This window comes from Protopterus annectens, chromosome 8.part1 (assembly GCF_019279795.1).
Source record: "Protopterus annectens isolate FY-2018-M chromosome 8.part1, PAN1.0, whole genome shotgun sequence".
Classification (NCBI taxonomy): domain Eukaryota; kingdom Metazoa; phylum Chordata; order Ceratodontiformes; family Protopteridae; genus Protopterus; species Protopterus annectens.
Genome location: NC_056742.1, coordinates 548,309,582 through 548,329,678, shown reverse-complemented (window position 1 = coordinate 548,329,678; position 20,097 = coordinate 548,309,582). Strand labels below are relative to the sequence as shown.

The 20,097-nt window shown below is 42.2% G+C and overlaps 1 protein-coding gene across 2 annotated transcripts in view; it reads left to right on the top strand.

Moving 5' to 3' along the window:
- The window catches only part of CRBN (cereblon), a 945,847-nt gene that overhangs the window by 123,460 nt on the left and 802,290 nt on the right, over positions 1-20,097 (top strand). For both annotated transcript variants that reach the window (XM_044082066.1, XM_044082065.1), the window contains exon 2: positions 2,464-2,576. In XM_044082066.1, coding sequence (XP_043938001.1) covers positions 2,464-2,576 — 113 coding nt within the window. The remainder of the gene's footprint in view (positions 1-2,463; positions 2,577-20,097) is intronic.

The following is a 20,097-nucleotide window of genomic DNA, read 5'->3' as shown; positions in this document are numbered from 1 at the left end:
TGGGGACAATTGCCATTCAGTCGGACAACATGTTAGTAGTCTGGTATATCAACAAACAGGGAAGGACCAGATTTTACCCCCTTTGTTGCATGGCCTTGAGAGTGTGGGAATGGGCGATCCCCACCGGTCGCTTTTTCATCACAATGCACATTCCGGGATGGTCCAACATTCTAGTGGACAGGCTAAGTTGGACCATTCTGATGCCTTACGAGTGGTCTCTGAATCTGTCAGTAGCGGAACAGGTCTTCAGTGAGTGGGCTCAACCTAGCTGTGATCTCTTTGCATCTCCTTCCAACGTGAAGTGCAGCAGGTTTTTCGCGCTGAACCCCCTGCCGGGGGGAGTCCCCCAGAGATGCTCTAGTTCATGCTTGGCCTCCCGGTCTTCTGTATGCTTACCCGCCATTACCTCTGATCCCAAGGTTTCTGCAGAAAGCCTGTTGACTGGGGAGCAAGGTGATCCTTATTGCCCCATTCTGGCCTCACCAGGTATGGTTTCCCTTCCTTTGGTCTCACCTTCTGGTGCCACCTTGGATCCTAGATCCCATTCAGGATCTGATTTCACACCCATGGGGGGGGGGGTGCCTCATCCGAGCCTGGACAGCTTGAAGCTCACGGCTTGGCTGCTCCAGTTCCCATGATTGCTAGGACTCCTGGACTTTCCTTCTCAGTTAAGTCTATTTTGGTAGCTGCTCATGAGTCTTTAACCAGAAAGTTTTATCGCAGCAAGTGGAAACGTTTTTCTTTCTGGGACTCTAAGAGGAGTTTAGATACTTTCACGGCTCCTTTTTCCGCTATTATTGATTTTCTAGCTGATATTTTCCAGCATAGAGCTAGTTCTTCTACTGTCAAAGATCAGTTGGCTGCCATTTCTCATTTTCATGTAGGCGAGAATTCTGCTTCCTTGGCATCTTCTAGACTGTAAAGCCTTTATCAAAGGCACCTTTTTGCTACGCCTCCCGCTAAAAGATCCTATCCCCCCGTGGGACCTTACTATGGTTCTCCAAGCTCTGGTCGCTCCGCCTTTCGAGCCTGCCGCAACTGCAGATCTAAAATTTCTATCGTGGAAAAGAGCTTTTCTAGTCACTATTACCTCTGCTAGAAGGGTTTCGGAATTACAGACCTTTATCCATCAAACGTCCGTACATCATTTTTCATAAAGATAGAGTTTCCCTTCGAACCAACCCATCTTTTCTTCCTAAGGTGGCGTCACCAGTTAGTATCAGAGTATAAATTTGCCTGTGTTCTTTCCCAGTTTTACCAAGAGGATGGAATACAAGCTACACATGTTGGATGTGCATACAGTTACAATTCTATTTACACAGGACAAAAAATGTTTACAAATCTGATCGTTAGCCTTTTTGGGCAAACCTATTTCCAAGGTCACTATAGCTAGATGGATTTCTTCATGCATCCTGCAGGTCTGTATGGACAAAGGCATGGCACCTCCAGGTCAGGTTAAAGCTCATTCTGTTAGGTCCATGGCTATGTCTGAAGCTTTCTGGTCTAGAGTGTCGTTGAATTACATTTACTCTGCAGCTACTAGGTCCTCATCTCATACATTTATTTCTCATTACAAATTGGATTTGACTTCTAGAAGATGAGCATCCTTTGGCTCTGTGGTGCTCTGGAATATCCTTCCATGAGGGCCTCCCAAGAGTTTAGTACCTGGGGACTCTGTCCCACAGGTTGAAAACCAAATGAAGTAAACTACTTCAGATAAAGAAGTTATGTACTCACCATAACATTCCATCTGAGTAGTTGTACTTCATTTGTCTTCAACCGTCCCTCCCTCCTTCCCCTGGACCTTGGCGCATGTTCAGACTACGGGCTGCAGTATAGGTCACAAGTATGTTATCAGGTCTGGTTCTGTTATAAGTTCAGCAAACTCGATCTGGGGATGGAAGGCAGTGGAGGTGTATTTTGGGTAAGGGGAGGAGTCTGAAGCTTGGAGCTGATGCTAGTAATATTTGCCGGCTCGGATCTGATATGGATCCGTATCCCACAGGTTGAAGACAAATGAAGTACAACTACTCAGATGGAACGTTATGGTGAGTTCATAACTTCTTTTTTCCTTCTGAATACCCCAGAATTTAACACTCCGAAGGGGAAAATATAATTTTATTTTAGAGCTGTGAAGGTGTAGTGTGAATTGCCTTTCAGGATTTGTAAGGCTTCTACTATTAAAGTGTTTAAAGCAGTTATAGATAAATGGTTTGTCAACAGAATTTTTGAATTTTCATTGAAGGGCAGCAAACTGATGTAAGTCTGTACAGGCAGGCTTTGGAGGACCTTGTAAACCTTATCTGCATTCTGTTTACATGTTTCTATTTATGTTTAATGTTCCATATATAATATTCCACGCATCTTGTAAGATGTAAAGATTTTCATTTTCTTCATTGTCTTTTGCATTACAAGTTAGCAACACAGCTTACTTATTTATTTTTGTATGTGTGCGTTTTTAAGTGCCCGTTGATGAAGAATATGAAAACGAAAATGAAATGGATACTGAAGACAGTGACGAAGCAGAGAAACCAAATGAAATTAACTTTGACTGCAGTCTGCCAACATCACATGCTGTATGTATTTTTAGATGTATTTATATATACACCTGTGTACATGCATATATTTAAATTTGTGTATTGTAATGCTGGTAATATCCATTGAGCAACGAGCTGCCTTTTTCTTCATTGACCAAAACTGTAAGACTACAAGCTAGAACACTAGATGTGTAGCTGTAGCTTGGCAAGGGAGCAACTTGCAATTGCTCCTTTCCTTTTATCATATCTTTCCACTTCAAATGAGGTAAAACAGGTATAGACAATCAAATCATTTTATTCATGTTAGCACTTGTTTTGCATTATAGCTGTTTACTGAACTTGCATGATCTTGGTGGTGCAGCGGTAGCATTGTTGCCTCACAGCAAGAGGTTCTCCCATTGGAGCGCCTTCTGTGTGGAGTCTGCATGTCCTCCCCGCGGTCGAGTGGCATTTGAAAGACATGCGTAGAATGGGCATGCCTTCGTTCAAGGTTGGGCATCAAGCTGGCACCCTTAAAAAAATCTACTGCCAATCATTAGCGGACTGGAGTCCCGCTGCGGCGACCCCTAACTGGGAAAAGCCAAAAGAAGAAGAACAACAACTGAACTTGCATGATCTTGTTATGGAATTTGCAGTCACGTACACCATCACCCTTTAATCACATACAGTATTCAGTTTAACCCTTTACGATCTGTTTTAGTATCTACAAATGATAGTTATTTGAAGATAGGTAGTTGAAGTATTATTAGCTGGCCTGTTCCAAATGGTCTGTATTTGTTCTTCAATGGTTTTGCATTCATGTTCAGTTGTTTTGATTTCAGGCCTGAAGAAAACTAACTGTAGTGCTCATGCAGTGTTAGACCTACTTAGCATACAAAATTAACTGCAGCACTGATTAGTGTTAGCTTTTTTTAACATTACTTAAGGGTCCAAAGAGGGATCATGCAAAAGTGTTTTTGCCTGTTTCTACTTTTCCTTGTTTCGCTGTATCAGCTAAAGAAACTGTACATCATAAAATGCATCATGGTACAGACTGAAAACTGTCCTTTATCTTCACAGGCAGCATGTCTGAAGAACACATTTGCTTCTTTTTCCAGAAAAGATACCGGTGTTGGTATATTTAAATAAGGGAGTTGTGGGGTATGAAGCCCTCCATGTTGCTTGGAAGGGGACACAACCCCCTATGTAAATCTTGGGGTTTACCATTATGTAGAGAAGACTCTCAATAACATGGTCTTTCAAATCCCATAGGATATTGCATCCTTAGTAACCCATTTTTTTTTTTTTAACCTGTTTATTAAACTCATTTTTAAAAAGTGACAAAGGTAAATATACAGTGACCGAAATCAAACCATAATGTAATTTTCTTTGTTATTTTCATGCAACATTCACATATTTTTTTTTATTTTAACAAGTTTTATTCTCTGTACCTTTACATAAGTTGCTGAAGTCTTAGCTTCCTTTAAATTTCACTCTTCCTGAACATTATTCTTAATGTATTGTTCTCACAAATTCCATTTATTTGTATATAATTTGCTTCTTCCCTTCTCTAACGATCTCACATCCTGTTCTTTTATATCGTTTGCAATAGTCAGTATTTCAGTTTCACTTGATTTAGATTTTTTGACTTTCTAGTAATTTGACAGCCAGTAGCATTAAACTTGGTACTGTCTTGCCATTTCTGGGCAATTTAGGTTAGTAATCTGACTGTTGTTCTGGTTTAAAACCTTAATTAAACTATATTTACATGTACATTATTTACAATATAAAGCTGTGTGCCTATGAGAACTAGTATCTGAGCTTATTTAGTAGTTTTTAACTTCCACTTTGTCTGCATTGTAAAACAGTTCAGTATTTCTTTCTGTGTCCATCTTCCTGACTATGTGACAAGTACATGTTATCCTAGATATACCAACCCAGTGCACACTCTGAAAGGAGCATACTATTTTTTAATTACACACCTTCCTTACCATTTTTCCTTCAGTCAGTGCTGATGTGTGAACACCACCCTGCAGTAACTTTGGAACCCAAACTGGGTTTTCCTAATTCATTCTGTCTTGCTTTGTAATGCAGACAACCAAATCCATGTGAGATATTGTCAAAGCAGCCTTTTTAAGCTCCTGTCGGAAATGATTGACAGCCATTTATAATCTGATAGTACAGAGCTATTCCATGTACTTGTGTTAGTACAGTTTAATCTGCTGTATTCCAGACACAAAAAAGTAAATTCTTGTCTGACTTCTTGGTGTAGAGGGATAAATCCCAGAGTATAATTCAGGCAACTTTAGATGTTCTTCATATTGATCATTGCTGCAGTAGCTATAGGTATGTGGGTTATATTCTGCAAAGGATGTAACAGCCAACCAGCTTCCAATGCTTCAGGATACCTTCTACATGCCCAAACTGTGAAGTAGCTTGAGCTGAGCTGACTAAAAGACAAGATGTTCTTCGTGTTTCACTGTTGCAGTCATTATGTTTGGGTTATCTGCTTACAGGTAGCCCTCAGTCGTCCTGATTAACAAAGTCTTGGGTCCTGCATCGGTTGCTGTCACTTCTTCCGTGACGTCAGGTCATCAGGGGTATAAAACATACATCCGATGTCATTACATCAGTCTTTCTTGTCATGCGGTGCCTGAAGCAGAAGCAATTCGCTAGTACCGGTCGGCCGACTCTTGAAATTTTCGTTTTCGAGTTTCAGAACCGAAGTCTTCAACTAAAAGCAAAATACCCCGTTGGGGAAACATTTTCTTGCTCTAAACCGATGTCAGTAAAAGTAAATAATTGCATTTTTTGTGGAAAGCAAATACCTCATAAAGATTTTCATTCGTACTGTATTCCTCGCCTAGGCCTTGACCACGATGTACCCTCGCTGTCGGTTTTGTGCCTTATTTAAACCATGAACTGCCTGTTTATTTGCGCATCATCTGTTTATTTGCGCTTCTTAAATTTTTTGGTGCTCGGTTCAATTATTCTGATATGTCTTCGGTAAGCCATCCGACTACCAACATGCCGAAGAAACACAAAGATAAAGACAGAGACAGGCCGCCCAGTTCGCTGGTACTCAGTGAGGTGCTTTCACAGCCCCTGATACCCGCTACTTCAGATTTGCAGGTCTCTACTGAGACCGATTCTACGAGATGCTTCAACTGTGGAACCTGCGGATATCTCTACCTTGATGGGTCCGGAGCTGCTGTGCAGGCATCGGCTTCTGAGGGTATTTTCAGGCCTACTGACTTTCATATTAAACCGGCGCCATTTTCTTCTTCGAGGCCTAAAACTCGAACCATGCTTAGAAAACTGACGCCCAGACCGCATGGTCAGGCCTCTATGCCTAAAGAACAAATGATAAGAATGACTGAAGACCTTATTACTTTAATCACGGGAAGCCAACCTTCCCCCTCTACGAGACCTAGGACTGAGTTTGCGTATGATACTTCTGACCAGGATTCTGAAATTTCTGTTTCCTCTGATGACCAGGATTTACCCTTATCTACCTATGAGGATTCTGATGCTGAGGACTCTATTCCCTCTGCTTCCCCCCCAGAGGATTTCTCTTTTGGTGAAACCTTGCATACTCTCAGGTAGCTTTTTCGTTGGGAAAGTCAGGATTTCTCTGATTCTAAAAAGAGGCTTAGGCATTTCTTACCCCTGCCCCAGCACAGACCTTTAGCTATACCTCCTGTACTGGACATTGTTAATGATGCCTTTTCGAAATCTAGCATGGCCCCTGACTCTTTACCTCCTGCTTCCAGAAAACCTGATAGATATTACAGGGTTCCTGACTCTCACAATTTCCTTTTCAAAAATCCTACTGCGGATCCTGAAACCATTTCACAGGGACCCAAGGGCATTAAAGCTACTACTGCCAAAAATCCTACCCACTCTGATAGAGACTCCAGGGTGCTGGATAGATGGGGTAAGAAGGTATACACTTCTGCAACTCTGGCCATTAGAGCCGTGACTTGCCAGTTTCATATGTTAAAGTATCAGCTGCATAATATTGGATTGCTTAAACAGAAAATTATGTTGACTCCTGATTGTGCTGAAAATAAGGATTTACAGGATTTTTATGCATCCTGCTGAACAAGTTGGTAAACCTACATTGCAATGTGGTTTTGATTCACTAGAGGCATCTTGCAGGGCTGCGGTAACTGGGTCTGTACTTAGAAGGCATGCTTGGCTTAAGGAGTAATCCTTGTCAGATCATGTTGAAGCGAAATTACTGGATGCTCCCTTAAATCGGGGCAACCTGATGTTCATCGTGTTTCGCTGTTGCAGTCATTACACTTGGGTTATCCTGCTGGCAGGTGACCCGCAGTCGGCCCGAGTTCCAAAGTCCTGGTCTGGCGTTGGTTGCTGTCGCCTCTTCCCTGACATCAGTGCGTCAGGGGTATAAAAGTTGCAACCGACGCCATTTTCTTCAATCTTTCTTGCCGCGCAGTGCCTGAAGCAAAAGCAGTTCGCAAGTGCCGGTCGGCCGACTACTGAGATTTTCAAAATTGAATTTCAGAACCTAAGTCTTCAATAAAGCTAAGTACTCCATTGGGGAAACTTTTTCTTGCTCCAGACCGATGTCAGTAAAAGTTAATAATTGTATTTCTTGTGGGAAGCAAATACCTCATAAGGACTTTCACTCTTACTGCATTCCTTGCCTAGGCCTTGATCACGACATTACTAGTTGTCTGTTTCATGCTAGATTCAATAAACACACTATATTAAACGTCGGTTTGAATTTGCTTTACATTATTTTGGACGAAGATTTAATTATAAAATGCCGTCGGATCAACCGACGACCGGAATGTATAAAAAACGCAAAGACAAAGAAAGAGACAGGCATCCGAGGTCCAAAACCGATGACGAAGCCTCTACTAGGCCAGTCGCCAGTTCGCCGGTTCTCAGTGAGGCGCTTTCGCAGCCCCTGACACCCGGTACCTCAGAGCGACAGGCCGTAACCGACAGCCACGTGGAGGCCCCGAGGCTTATGGAAACTCAAGGTATTGTGCCTACAGAAATGATTCCCTCAGATGGGTCCGGAGCCGCTGAGCAGGCACTGGCTTCTTATGGCATTTTCAGACCTTCACAGCTTACAATTAAGGCTGCTACAGCAGCAAAGGCAACGTCAAAAACAAGGAAACAAGTGCAGCTTTCTCCAGAACAGTCATCCATGCTAAAGAAACAGATGCTTAAAATGGCCGAAGACCTTATTATTTTAATCAGGGGCTCCCTTCCCCCTCCTGACAAAAGGCCTAGGCAAGACACTGATTATGACTCCTCTGATCAGGTTTCCATTTCCTCTGATTCTTCCTCTGAACAAGGCTATTCTCTCCCTCCTTATGAGGACTCTGATGCTGAAGAGTCCATTCCTTCAGCCTCTCCGCCTGATGATTACTCTTTTGGGGAAACCCTACACACCATGAGGGAGCATTTCCACTGGGAGAGCCAGGATTACTCAGAATCCAAGAAAAGGCTCAGAGATTTCCTTTTATTGCCTCAGCACAGGCCCCTGGCTATCCCCCCTGTGCTGGATATTGTAAGATGATGTTTTCCTCGCTGCAGACCCAGAAACAATTTCTCAGGGTCCTAAAGGGGTTAAAGCTTCCACTGCCAAAAATCCTGTCATCTCCATTAGGGATTCCAGAGCTCTGGACAGATGGGGCAAAAAGGTTTACACTTCTGCTACTTTAGCTATAAGAGCTTTAAGCTGTCAGTTTCACATGCTAAAATATCAACAATATCTCATGTCATTGTTAAAGCAGAAAGGTTACAAATACAGAAAGTCCTGACAGTAAAGAAATGCAGGAATTATTGCATGCAGTTGAACAAGTGGGAAAACATACTCTGCAATGTGGTTTTGATTCATTAGAGGCCTCTTGTAGAGCTGCAGTTACAGGCTCAGATATTCGATGACATACTTGGTTGAAAGAACAAAGTTTACCTGACCATGTTAAGGTAAAATTATTGGATGCTCCACTACAGCATGATACTTTGTTTGGTGTTAAGGCAGAAGAGGTGTTAAAATGGAGGATAAAGCAAAGTCAATGCAAACGGTGAAAGATTTTTTACAGGTACAACCACCTAGATTTAGCAGAAACTGGCCTTCAAAAAATTGGTCCTTTCCAGTGTCAGAGAGGCCACAAAGAGGCAGATACAGACACCCAAGAGGCAGATCTCAGCCCCAAGGCTCCTATAGACCTAAACAATGGGGTGCTTCAGCCTCCAAAGGAGGAGAAGACAAATCACAACCTTATAGGAAACAGTCACAATGTCTTCCCTATGCAAATGCCAAACTCTTACCAGTTGGCATCACCCCTAGGGGGAAAGCTAGCATTTTTCTCAAACAATTGGCGCATGATCACCCAAGACCAATGGGTGCTGAATATAGTTTCTCACAGGTACAGGTTCCACTTCCACATGCTTCCAAAACTAAAAGGTATGCCAAACCTGCCACAAAACCAATGGGCAGAGGCACAAAAATAGATTGCTGCTCTTATGGATATGGGAGCTATTCAAAAAGTTCCACAAGAAGAACAGGGACAAGGATTTTACTCAAGACTTTTCTTAGTACCCAGGAAAGACAAAGCCTGGAGACCAATACTGGACCTGACAATCTTAAATACCTTCCTGGATGTTCCAAAATTCAAAATGTTAACACTTCAACAACTTCTGCCCATGCTGGGCAAGGAGGCTTGCTAGTAACTTTGGATCTCAAGGAGGCATACCTGCATGTCCCAATCAGACAATTGTGCAGAAGATACCTCAGATTTATAGCAGGCTCAATGCATTACCAATTCTCTGCACTGCCTTTTGGCTTATCTACTGCTCCCAGGGTCTTCACAAAATGCCTGGCACCAGTAATTGCATTTTGCAGACAAAAAGGAATTCAAATATATCCCTACTTGGACGACTGCCTTATTCAAGCAGAGAGCAAGGACATTCTTCTAAAGCACTTGGCATTTGTAAAAAAGATGCTAATTTGCCAAGGGTACACAGTAAACGAAAAGAAATCAAAACTAGTGCCCTCTCAACAGATAATATTCCTGGGTGCAAGCTTAAATACAACTGCCCAGATGGCTTATCTCACGCCAGACAAACAAAGGCAACTGACTCATTACTTTCAAATAATGGCAAAAAAGACCCAGCTCCCTGCAAGAAAAATTCTGCAGGCCCTGGGTTTCATGGCATCCTGCATTCTACTAATGCCATGTGCAAAACTGCATATGAGGAAACTACAATGGTATCTAAAAAGTGTTTGGACTCAACATTGTCACAGTTTAGAGACCGTCATAACCTTAATCCCCTGCCTACAACAAGAGTTTCGATGGTGGTCACAGGCCTGTCACCACAACAAGGGGCAGCCTTTCACCTTACCTACAGCCAGGCAAACAATAACAACGGATGCATCGGATTATGCCTGGGGAGCACATATGGCAGGAAAATGTATTCAGGGCAAGTGGCCCAGGGAACAAATGCATCTTCACATCAATCAAAAAGATATGCTAGCTGTCCAAAATGCCTTGACAGCCTTCAAGGACCTAATACATCCAGAACAACTACTAATAAAGACGGACCATACCACAGTTATGTGGTACATAAACAAGCAAGGGGGCACACATTCCTACCCAATATGCAGACAAGCCATGACTTTGTGGAACACAGCACTGACCTACCAGGTACATCTGCAAGCACGATTCCTGCCAGGAACAAAAAAATACACTGGCAGACAAACTAAGCAGAAATCTCATGGATCCTCATGAATGGAAGCTAAATCCACAAGTGTTCAACATGATAACAAGGGAGTGGGGACGCCCAGACATAGATCTTTTTGCCTCCCCTCACAGTTGCCAAATACAGACATTCTGCCCAAGGATTTATCACTCTCAAGCATGGAAAGTGGATGCACTATCATTCAGCTGGAAAAAACTGACAGTCTATGCCTTTCCTCTGATGCTTCTTCTCACCAAAGTACTTCTAAACGTCAGACAAGAGAGACCAAAAATGATCCTGATTGCACCAGACTGGCCACGCCAGCACTGGTATCCAATCCTAAAGACTTTGTCCCAAGGACCACCTTGGCCTCTTCCTCAGATCCCTCATCTTCTGACACAGCAAAACAATCAAATTCTGCACAGTCAACTCAGAACCTTACACCTGTCAGCATGGCGAATAATGTAGCCTCTCAGATTGCACCTCTCTCTAAAGCTGTTATGGATATGATCTTGGAAGCCAGGAGGCCCAGCACTAGGAAATCTTATGCAGAAAAATGGAAGAGATTCTGTGCTTGGAACCAGACACAAGGGCTCAACCCGCTGGTCCCTAATATACCTCAGATTTTACAATACTTGACTGAGGTATTGGACAAAGGCCTATCCTTTTCATCTATTAAAATCTATGCCTCTGCCATTTCAGCTCATTACAATGCGGATCCTCCTATTTTTTTCACATCCTCTACTACGACAGTACCTCAGAGGGGCAAAGAATATAAGCCCCCCTAGAAGGGCACCAGTGCCTACTTGGGACCTCAATTTTGTTTTAGAAAAACTAACACTGCCTCCATTTGAACCACCCAGCACAGCTGATCTTAAATTCCTGTCATGGAAAACTGCTCTGCTCCTAGCAATAACTTCAGCAAGAAGAGTCTCAGAGTTATAGGCATTGATGGCTGTAGAACCTTTCCTCATTTTTCATCACGACAGAGTTTCTCTTAGAACAAACCCAACATTTATGCCAAAAGTGGTCTCCAGTGTGGCCTTAAACCAAACCATTCATTTGCCTACTTTCTACCCAAATCCCCAGAATAAAGGGGAAAGACTTCTGCACGCTTTGGATATTCACAGACAGCTACGATTTTACTTAGACAAAACAAAAGCTTTCAGAAAATCTGAGCAACTGTTTGTAGCATATGCTGCAGGATCACAAGGCAAGCCCATTACAAAGCAGACAGTCTCCAAATGGATAGGACACTGCATCCGCTTCTGTTATGCACAAAATGGCAAATCTGTGCCTAAGGTTATTAGGTCTCATTCTACCAGAGCAGCAGCCACTTCAGCAGCTTTCCTCAGAGGGGTGCCAACCAAAGACATTTTAGAAGCTGCAACTTGGAGCTCAGTGCACACTTTTACCAAGCACTACCATCTACCTCTCTACTCCAAATCCAGAGCAGGCTTTGCCACCGCAGTTCTGCAGGGCTTATTAGCCTCACCAAATCCAATCTAGACCCAGCCACCCAACCTCAGCTTTTGGATTCTACTCAAGTGTAATGACTGCAACAGTGAAACACGATGAACATAGTACAGCTGTGTACCTACCATAAATGTAGATGTTCGAGTGTATTCACTGTTGCAGTCTGGGTTACCCACCCACCATACCCCTCTTTGCTGGGACTATTCTGTACTTCTCATCTCTATACAATTTATGTGGTGTATTTGCTTGTAGGTGATAGAAATGTTTATAGTAATATATGCATGGTTGTTTGCCATATTTATGTCTTTTCAGCCTTCCTATCTGGGGGCACCTGACATCTGGGGCAAGAAAAACGGAAGAAAATGGCATCTGTTGCAACTTTTATAACCCTGACACACTGACGTCAGGGAAGAGGCGAACAGCAACCGATGCCGAACCAAGACTTTGGAACTCGGGCCAACTGTGGGTCGCCTGCCAGCAGGATAACCCAAGTGTAATGACTGCAACAGTGAATGCACTCGAACATCTACATTTATGGTAGGTACACAACTGTACTTTTGGCAACAAGGCAGAAGAAGTTCTTAAAAAGATGGAGGAAAAAGCTAAATCTATGCAAACTGTTAGACTTTTTACAAGCACAACCTCCAAGATTTAGTAGGCATTGGCCTTCTAAGAATTGGTCCTTTCCTGCCTCTTCCAGACCTCAGTCCAAACCCAGATCCAGCAGAGCACCCAGGCTTCAGTCCCAGAGGACGCACAGGACTAAGCAGTGGGGGGCCTCCACTTCCAAATTAGGGAGTAATAAAACTTCCCCCTATGTTAAACTGTCTCAGTGACTTATTTTTAAAACTTCCAAGCACTTCTCAACTGACTGCCACTTTGGGGGGAAAGACTGCACTTCATGTAAAGAACTGGAGACTCATTACCCAGGACAAATGGGTTTTAAATATAGTGTCCCAAGGATACAGATTTCACTTCCACACGTCACCAACTCCAAGCGGTTGGCCGGATCTACCTCCAAAGCAGTGGGCAGAGGCCTAGAAGCAAGTACTCTCTCTTAAGCATAGGGGCTATTCAGTTAGTACCAGAAGAGAAAAAGGGACAAGGTTTCTACTGGAGATTTTTCCTGGTACCCAGAAAAGACAATTCATGGCATCCTATCCTGGACCTGCCTACTCAAAACACCTTTTTGGTGATTCCAAAATTCAAGATGCTGACTCTTCACCAGTTGCTTCCTATGCTAAGCAAAGATGCCTGGTTGGCAACACTAAATTTAAAGGAAGAATACTTGCACATCCCAATCAGGGAGTCTTGCAGAAGATACCTACGCTTCAAAGCAGGCTACACAGCAGGCTACACGCACTATCAGTTCACTGCACTGCCCTTTGGCTTATCTACTGCGCCCAGGGTATTCACAAAGTGCCTAGCTCCAGTCATTGCATTTTGCAGGCAAAGAAATATTCAAATATACCAATACCTGGACGATTGTCTAATTCAGGCAGAAAACCAGGACATACTTTTGAATCATCTAGCTTTTGTACAGAGGGTGATAACTTGTCTGGGGTACACCATAAATGAAAAGAAATCACACCTGGTACCCTGTCAACAAATTATATTCCTGGGAGCAAGGTTGAATACTACTTCCCAGATGGCTTTCCTCACACCAGAGAAACAAATTCTCTTGACATCCTACTTCAAACAAGTGGTCACAAAAACCCTGCTATCTGCAAGGCAAATACTACAAGCCTTGGGGTTCATGGCCTCCTGCATTCTTCTAATTCCATATGCAAGACTGCATAAGAGGAAACTACAATGGTACCTAAAAAGCCTATGGTGTCAACATTCTCAGGATCTAGAAGCAATGATTCCTATCATTCCTTGTCTGCGCCTAGAGTTCCTTTGGTGGGCAGAGGCCTGCCAACAAAACAAGGGACTACCATTCACACTACCCCCTGCCGCTCAAACCCTAACAATAGATGCATCAGACTCTGCATGTGGGGGGTCACACCTGGCAGGGAAGTGCATTCAGGGCAAATGGAATGCAGTTCAAATGCACCTTCACATCAGTCATAAAGAAATGTTAGCTGTACAGAATGCTCTGACAGCCTTCAAGGACCACATTCTTCCAGGACAATTAATGGTAAAGACTGACAACACCACTGTTATGTACTACATAAACAAGCAGGGGGGTACACATTCTTACCCCCTTCTGCAGACTGGCCATGGCATTGTGGAACACAGCGTTGAGCTACCAAGTACATCTACAAGCTCAATTCCTGCCAGGAAAACTAAATACATTGGCAGATGGACTAATCAGAACCCTCATGGACCCACACAAGTGGAAACTGGAACCAAGGATTTTCAACATGTTGATAAGCAAATGGGGGAGCCCAGATATAGACCTGTTTGCCTCCCACCAGAACTATCAACTGGAAAGATTTTGTGCAAGGACTCCCCACAGACAAGCTTGGAAGGTGGATGCTCTGTCCTTCAGCTGGAAAAAACCTATCAGTTTATGCCTTTACTCCTCTGCCTTTTCTCTCCAAAGTACTACTAAAGATCAAACAAGACAAACCAAGGATGATTTTGATTGCACCAGCCTGGCCATGCCAACACTGGTACCCCCTCCTGCGCAGTGTGTCATTATTGGCCCCATGGCACCTGCCTCAGACTCCTACCCTGCTGCCTCAGCAGGAGAATCAGATTCTGCACCCTCAGCTTCAAACACGGAACCTAGCAGCCTGGCTAATTACCTAAGCTCTCCTTTACCATCCCTCAGTAAACCAGTGATGGATGTCATTTTAGAGGCAAGGAGGCCTAGTACTAGAAAATCTTATGCTGAAAATTGGAAAAGATTCTGTGCCTGGAACCAGTCTCAAGGGATGAGCACAGCAGTGTCCAATTTACCTCAGATTTAACAATACTTAACGGAGATACTTCACAAGGGCCTGTCTTTTTCCTCAATAAATATTCACGCCTCAGCCATTTCAGCTCATTATAACAGAACCTCCCCTCTTCTCTCTTCCACTGCCCAAGCAGTTCCTCAGAGGGACCAAAAATTCAGGACCACCCAGGAGAGCTCCAACTCCAGCCTGGGACCTTAACTTTGTATTGGAGAAACTCACTCTTCCTCCTTTTGAGCCAGCTGCTACTGCAGATTTAAAATTCCTTTCTTGGAAAACAGCTTCCCTTTTAGCCATCACTTCTGCAAGAAGGGTATCTGAATTACAGGCCCTTATGGCAGTGGAGCCTTTCATCATCTTTAATGCAAACAGGGTGTCCCTCAGAACCAATCCCTCTTTCATGCCAAAGGTGGTATCCAGTGTGGCCTTTAATCAGTCCATTCATTTGCCTACCTTCTTTCCTAATCCACAGAACAAAGGGAAATGGATACTGCACTCCTTAGATGTGCACAGACAACTTAGATTCTACTTGGACAGGTCTAAACCTCAAAGGAAACCTGAACAACTGCTGGTGGCATTTGCTGCAGGGACAGAAGGGAAGGCTATTTCAAAGCGAACTATCTCCAAATGGATAGGCCATTGCATTCACTTCTGCTATAAGCACCATGAAAAACCTATCCCACAGGGGATCAGATCCCACTGAACCAGGGCTGCATCTACCTCTACAGCCTTTCTCAGAGGCTTACCTACCAGGGACATCCTAGAAGCTGCTACGTGGAGTTCTGTACATACTTTCACCAAGCATTACCATTTGCCAATGTTCTCTAAATCCAGAGCTGGCTTTGCCACTGCAGCCATATAGCTGGTCCTAATGCTATCTAAACTCCTCCTCCCACCCATAGCTTTGGGAATCTACCAAAATGTAATGACTGCAACAGTGAAACACGAAGAACATAGTACATTTGTGTACACTTACCATAAATGTAGATGTTCGAGTGTATTCACTGTTGCAGTCCTGGCTACCCTCCCTCCAGCCCCCTGACTTTGTTTGGCTATACCTCTTCTCTCCTTTTCAATGCTTAAAAGCTTTTTGATGTATTTGCTTTTTTGTTTGAGGTATAACCTTGTATATTTATAGATTTAATTGTTTCCCATTAGGGGGGCACCTAACATCTGGGGCAAGAAAAACTGATGAAATGACGTTGGCTGCATGTTTTATACCCCCGACGACCTGACATCATGGAAGAAGAGATAGCAACCGATACAGGACCCAAGGCTTTGTTAATCAGGCCGACTGAGGGCTACCTGCAAGCAGATAACCCAAGTGTAATGATTGCAACAGTGAATACACTCGAACATCTACATTTATGATAAGTGTACACAACTGTACCTTTTGGCACAAACCCCTTCAGAGCTATCCTGCTGCTAAAGAGTACACTACTGAGACTTTCAAGGATCGACAGCAAGTTTGTGCTTTCCTTTGCTGGACAGATCATTTCCCTTTAGGAAAAAACTTCAGTTTTGTTATATTTACTGATGATTTATTACTTTCCTCTTCAGGACAGTTATTTTAAAACTGGGAGTATTATGTTTTAACTTATGTTTTGAGTCTGTAGTGTGCTTTTAAATAGAGCACTCATTTTTTCTGTCAGTTTGAAAGTAGTGCAAACTCACCGATGACATATTTTCTGTGGAGAAATTGTTTTTATTTTTCCATTGTGGGGCAGACGGTGTTTAAAAGTGCTTTTTACTGTGTTTTTTGTCAAAAAAGTAACTTTTGTGGCAGCATTTCTGCTTATCTTCCCTGGGAAAGTGGCACCCTTTTTGGCTTGACCATTTAGCAGATTGTTGGTCCCACAGTCTTTCTTCCAACCACAAAAAAGAAAAAGTTAAGCAAAAAGCATTTTCAGCCACAGATGAATCTGCTGTGGGCATTTATTGTACCTTGGACCACTTCATATTTTGCCCCAAATCCCTTTGGTGTAGCACCTGTAGTCACTATGTAGTCACTATGGACCAGAGGTTACCCACTTCCTCTGTGGCTGTGCAAGTTCCCCTGTGGATATGGGGGAGTCATTCTTATCTGCCCAGCTAGAGGGAAGAGGGCAGGATTCCCTGTTGTGTCAGAATGCTGTGCCCACCCCTGAGGAAGCAGCTGCTGATATTAGTAGCATGGTTGGTCCCATTTTTCCTGTGTCCTCCTCCTCTTCACAGTTCTTTAGATAGGAATAGTGTACTGAGACTGGTTCAGGGTTTAATTCAGGCTATTAATCCTTCTTGTAGAGTAGTTTCTGGTAGAAGAAAGCGGGATGACTCTTTTTCCGGAGAGATTTAAGATTTTGAATCTGAATCTGAAGATGTATGGACAGATTTAGGAGGAAAGCTCAGTTTCTGTTTCTCCCTCTAGGGGTTCTCTTTCTCTGAGACGATTGCTAAAATGTCCCAGTGTTTTCAGTGGGAAAAGACTGAGGTTCCTCACTCCCTCAGAAACTACTAAGACTTGTTAACAAAGGATTTTCCAGAACCTACACCTATTCTTCCTGTCCTACTTTAAAGAATGTGTGTCTTACTGCCTGCAGTTTTCCTGATAGTCAACCAGCTGTCCTCAGTCTTTTAAATATTTATGCAATATTCCCAAACCTGAACCAGGCATAGTTGACTTCACTGTTGTTAAGGACTTAAGTAATTCCAATCTTATTCTTTCTAATAAAGACCGGAAAATTATTGATAGGTGGAATAATTGAAAGGATTGTGTGATACTGGAATAATTATTTATTTTTATTTATTTTACATTTGTTGACCGGGCTAGTCTAACTGGACATAAATATCCGTTTTCAGTAGAGGCCCGGGGAGAAAAGCTCTAATACAGGCAGTAAACAATGATTTCTTACATAATGCATAATATAAGTAAAAAAAACAAATACAGGTAGAATGAAAAATTTGTTTCAACACATAACACCTAGTAAAATAGGAGATGAATCCAAACTACATAGTAATATAAAATGCTTTTAAAAACAGTAAGAGTAACAAATAACAACAAAAAAAAAAATTTACACAGGCAGAATAAAAAATTTCTGGTAAAGCCTAATTCTTAGATAGAATTCTAAAACTCTTGGAAGTTATCATAAGTAGCTAAGTAAGGGGGAAAAGGGGGGAAAAATAGTTGAGTGAGAGCATGATTTCAGTCGGGATTTGCACAAGGACACAGCCATTGTGTTTTGAGATGTTCTTTAATGTGTTTTTTGAAAAGAGAGGTAGAGTTTTGATTAGTTATTTCTTGTGGGAGTTGGTTCTAGATTCTACCAATGGAATTTGAGAGTAATGCATCCCCAGCTTTATTGTGTGATTTAGTTAGAAATACTAGGAGTTTATTAGCAGAACGGAGTGTGGCTTGGTTTTTATAAGGTATGATCAGTTTTGTAAGGCTAGGGGTGGCATCAGGGTAGTAGAGGGTCTTATGAAAGATGAGTAGTTGTTGATAGAGTAAGTGGTTATTTAGCTCTAACCAGTTTAGAAGTTTGAGGTTAATACAATGGTGAGTACGTTGGGGAGTAGCAGTAATGAATCTGGCTATGCTATTGTAGCAGCTAGAGAGTTTGGAAGTGTTGTTTTTGGATAAGTTAGTGTAGATAGGTGAGGCATAGAAGAGGGTGGAGATCAGGTGTGTTTGAGCAATAGTTTTCCTAACTTCTGGGGTAAGAAAGGGTTTAATTCTATAGAGTGTTCCAATTTTTTTGTTGACAGTTTTAATAGTGATATTAATGTGTTCATCAAAATTTAGATGATTATCAATAGTTACACCTAGCAGTCGAGTGGTCTTATCAGGGTTTATGCTAGTCGCATTATTTGAGGAGATAGTAAAGAGAGGTGTGGGAGATTTATGAGTGGGAGTAAAGAGAAGAAGCTTGGTTTTTTTAGGGTTAAGGAGTAGGCAGTGTTGCATGAACCAATTTTCAACATATTGAAAGACAGATTGGGTGAGGGACTGGAGGGAGGGAAGATTTTTAGCAGTGCAGATTAATGTTGAGTCATCAGCATATTGAATGCAGGTGGCTTGCGGTATATTCAAATGTAAGTCATTGATGAATAAAGAAAAAAGAAGGGGACCTAGGATTGAACCTTGTGGAACTCCAATATTAACTGGGAGTAAGGAAGATAGGTTGTTCTCCCAAAGGACTGCTTGTTGCCTGTTATGGCGATAGCTCCTAAACCACTGTAGTGAGTGTGGGCTAAGAGAATAAAGGTTAAGTTTGTCAAGAAGTATATTGTGGTTAACCATATCAAAGGCTTTAGACAGATCTATGAAAAGTGCTGAGAAGAAGCAATTGTTGTTTCTATTATTGTTTATGGAGTCGGAGAAGGAAAGGAGAGCAGTTGTTGTGCTGTGGAATGGTCTAAACCCATGTTGACAGTCGGCTAGAAGTTTGTTTTGAAGAAGATAGTTAAGAATTTGTTTGTGAATGCATCTTTCCATAATTTTGGCTAATGGGGAAAGTAATGCAATAGGACGAAAATTTGAGAGTTCAGTTGATGAACCTCCTTATGTAGGGGAATTGTATGAGATATTTTCCATAAGGTGGGGATTGTTCCTTCAGTAATTGTCCTATTTATCAGTATGGAGACTGGATAATTGATAGCTTTAGCAGCTATTTGTAGGTATTCAGATGGGAGTTGGTCAGCAGATGGGGTGCAAGGTTTGAGATTCTTAAGAAGCTTATAAATCAGAGATGTAGCAACGGGTTGGATTGAAAGTTTTTAGTTAAGGGTACAGAGGTATTAGGTGGGGATGCAGATGGTGTAGGTAGTGAGTTAGCTAGGGATTGGATAGCTTCTGTGAAATACTTATTAAAGGTATCAGGGATCTGTGTAGCATCGTTAAGGTGAAAGCCTGTAGGGGTAGGAGTCGGTGCCTGTCCTGGTTTAAGAAGTTTATTGATGCTTGACCAGAATTTTTGAGGGTTTTTTTGACTACTTTGTTGCAGGTGAAGATAATATTCCTTTTTATCTCTAACAGTATCTTTTTTGGTGGCATTTCGTAATTGTTTGAAGAGGAGATGATCAGATGGACATTTAGTAGATCTCCATTTGGCCCAGATTTTATTTCTGAGGATCATTTTATCTTTTGTTTGTTTAGAAAGCCATGGAGCAGCTTTGGATCTTATTCTAGTTGAGTGAAAAGGGGCATGATGATCAAGGATCTGAAGAAAGTTTGTATTAAAGTAGGTCACTGCTTTATTTAGTTCAAGGTGAATTAGTGGTAACCAATCACAAGCTTGTAATTCAGTAATGAAATTTTCAGAGTTAAAGAACTTTTTTGATCGGGATGTTCTTAGATTATGAGAAGGTGGAATATTCACTTTTTGTCTTGTGACATATGTAAGCATATGGTCACTAATATTATCAGGAAGGGTTCCTGGAGTGTAACTGCTAGGGTGGTTGTTAATAAGGATCCAATCAAGAGTTGTTTCTTTTCTATT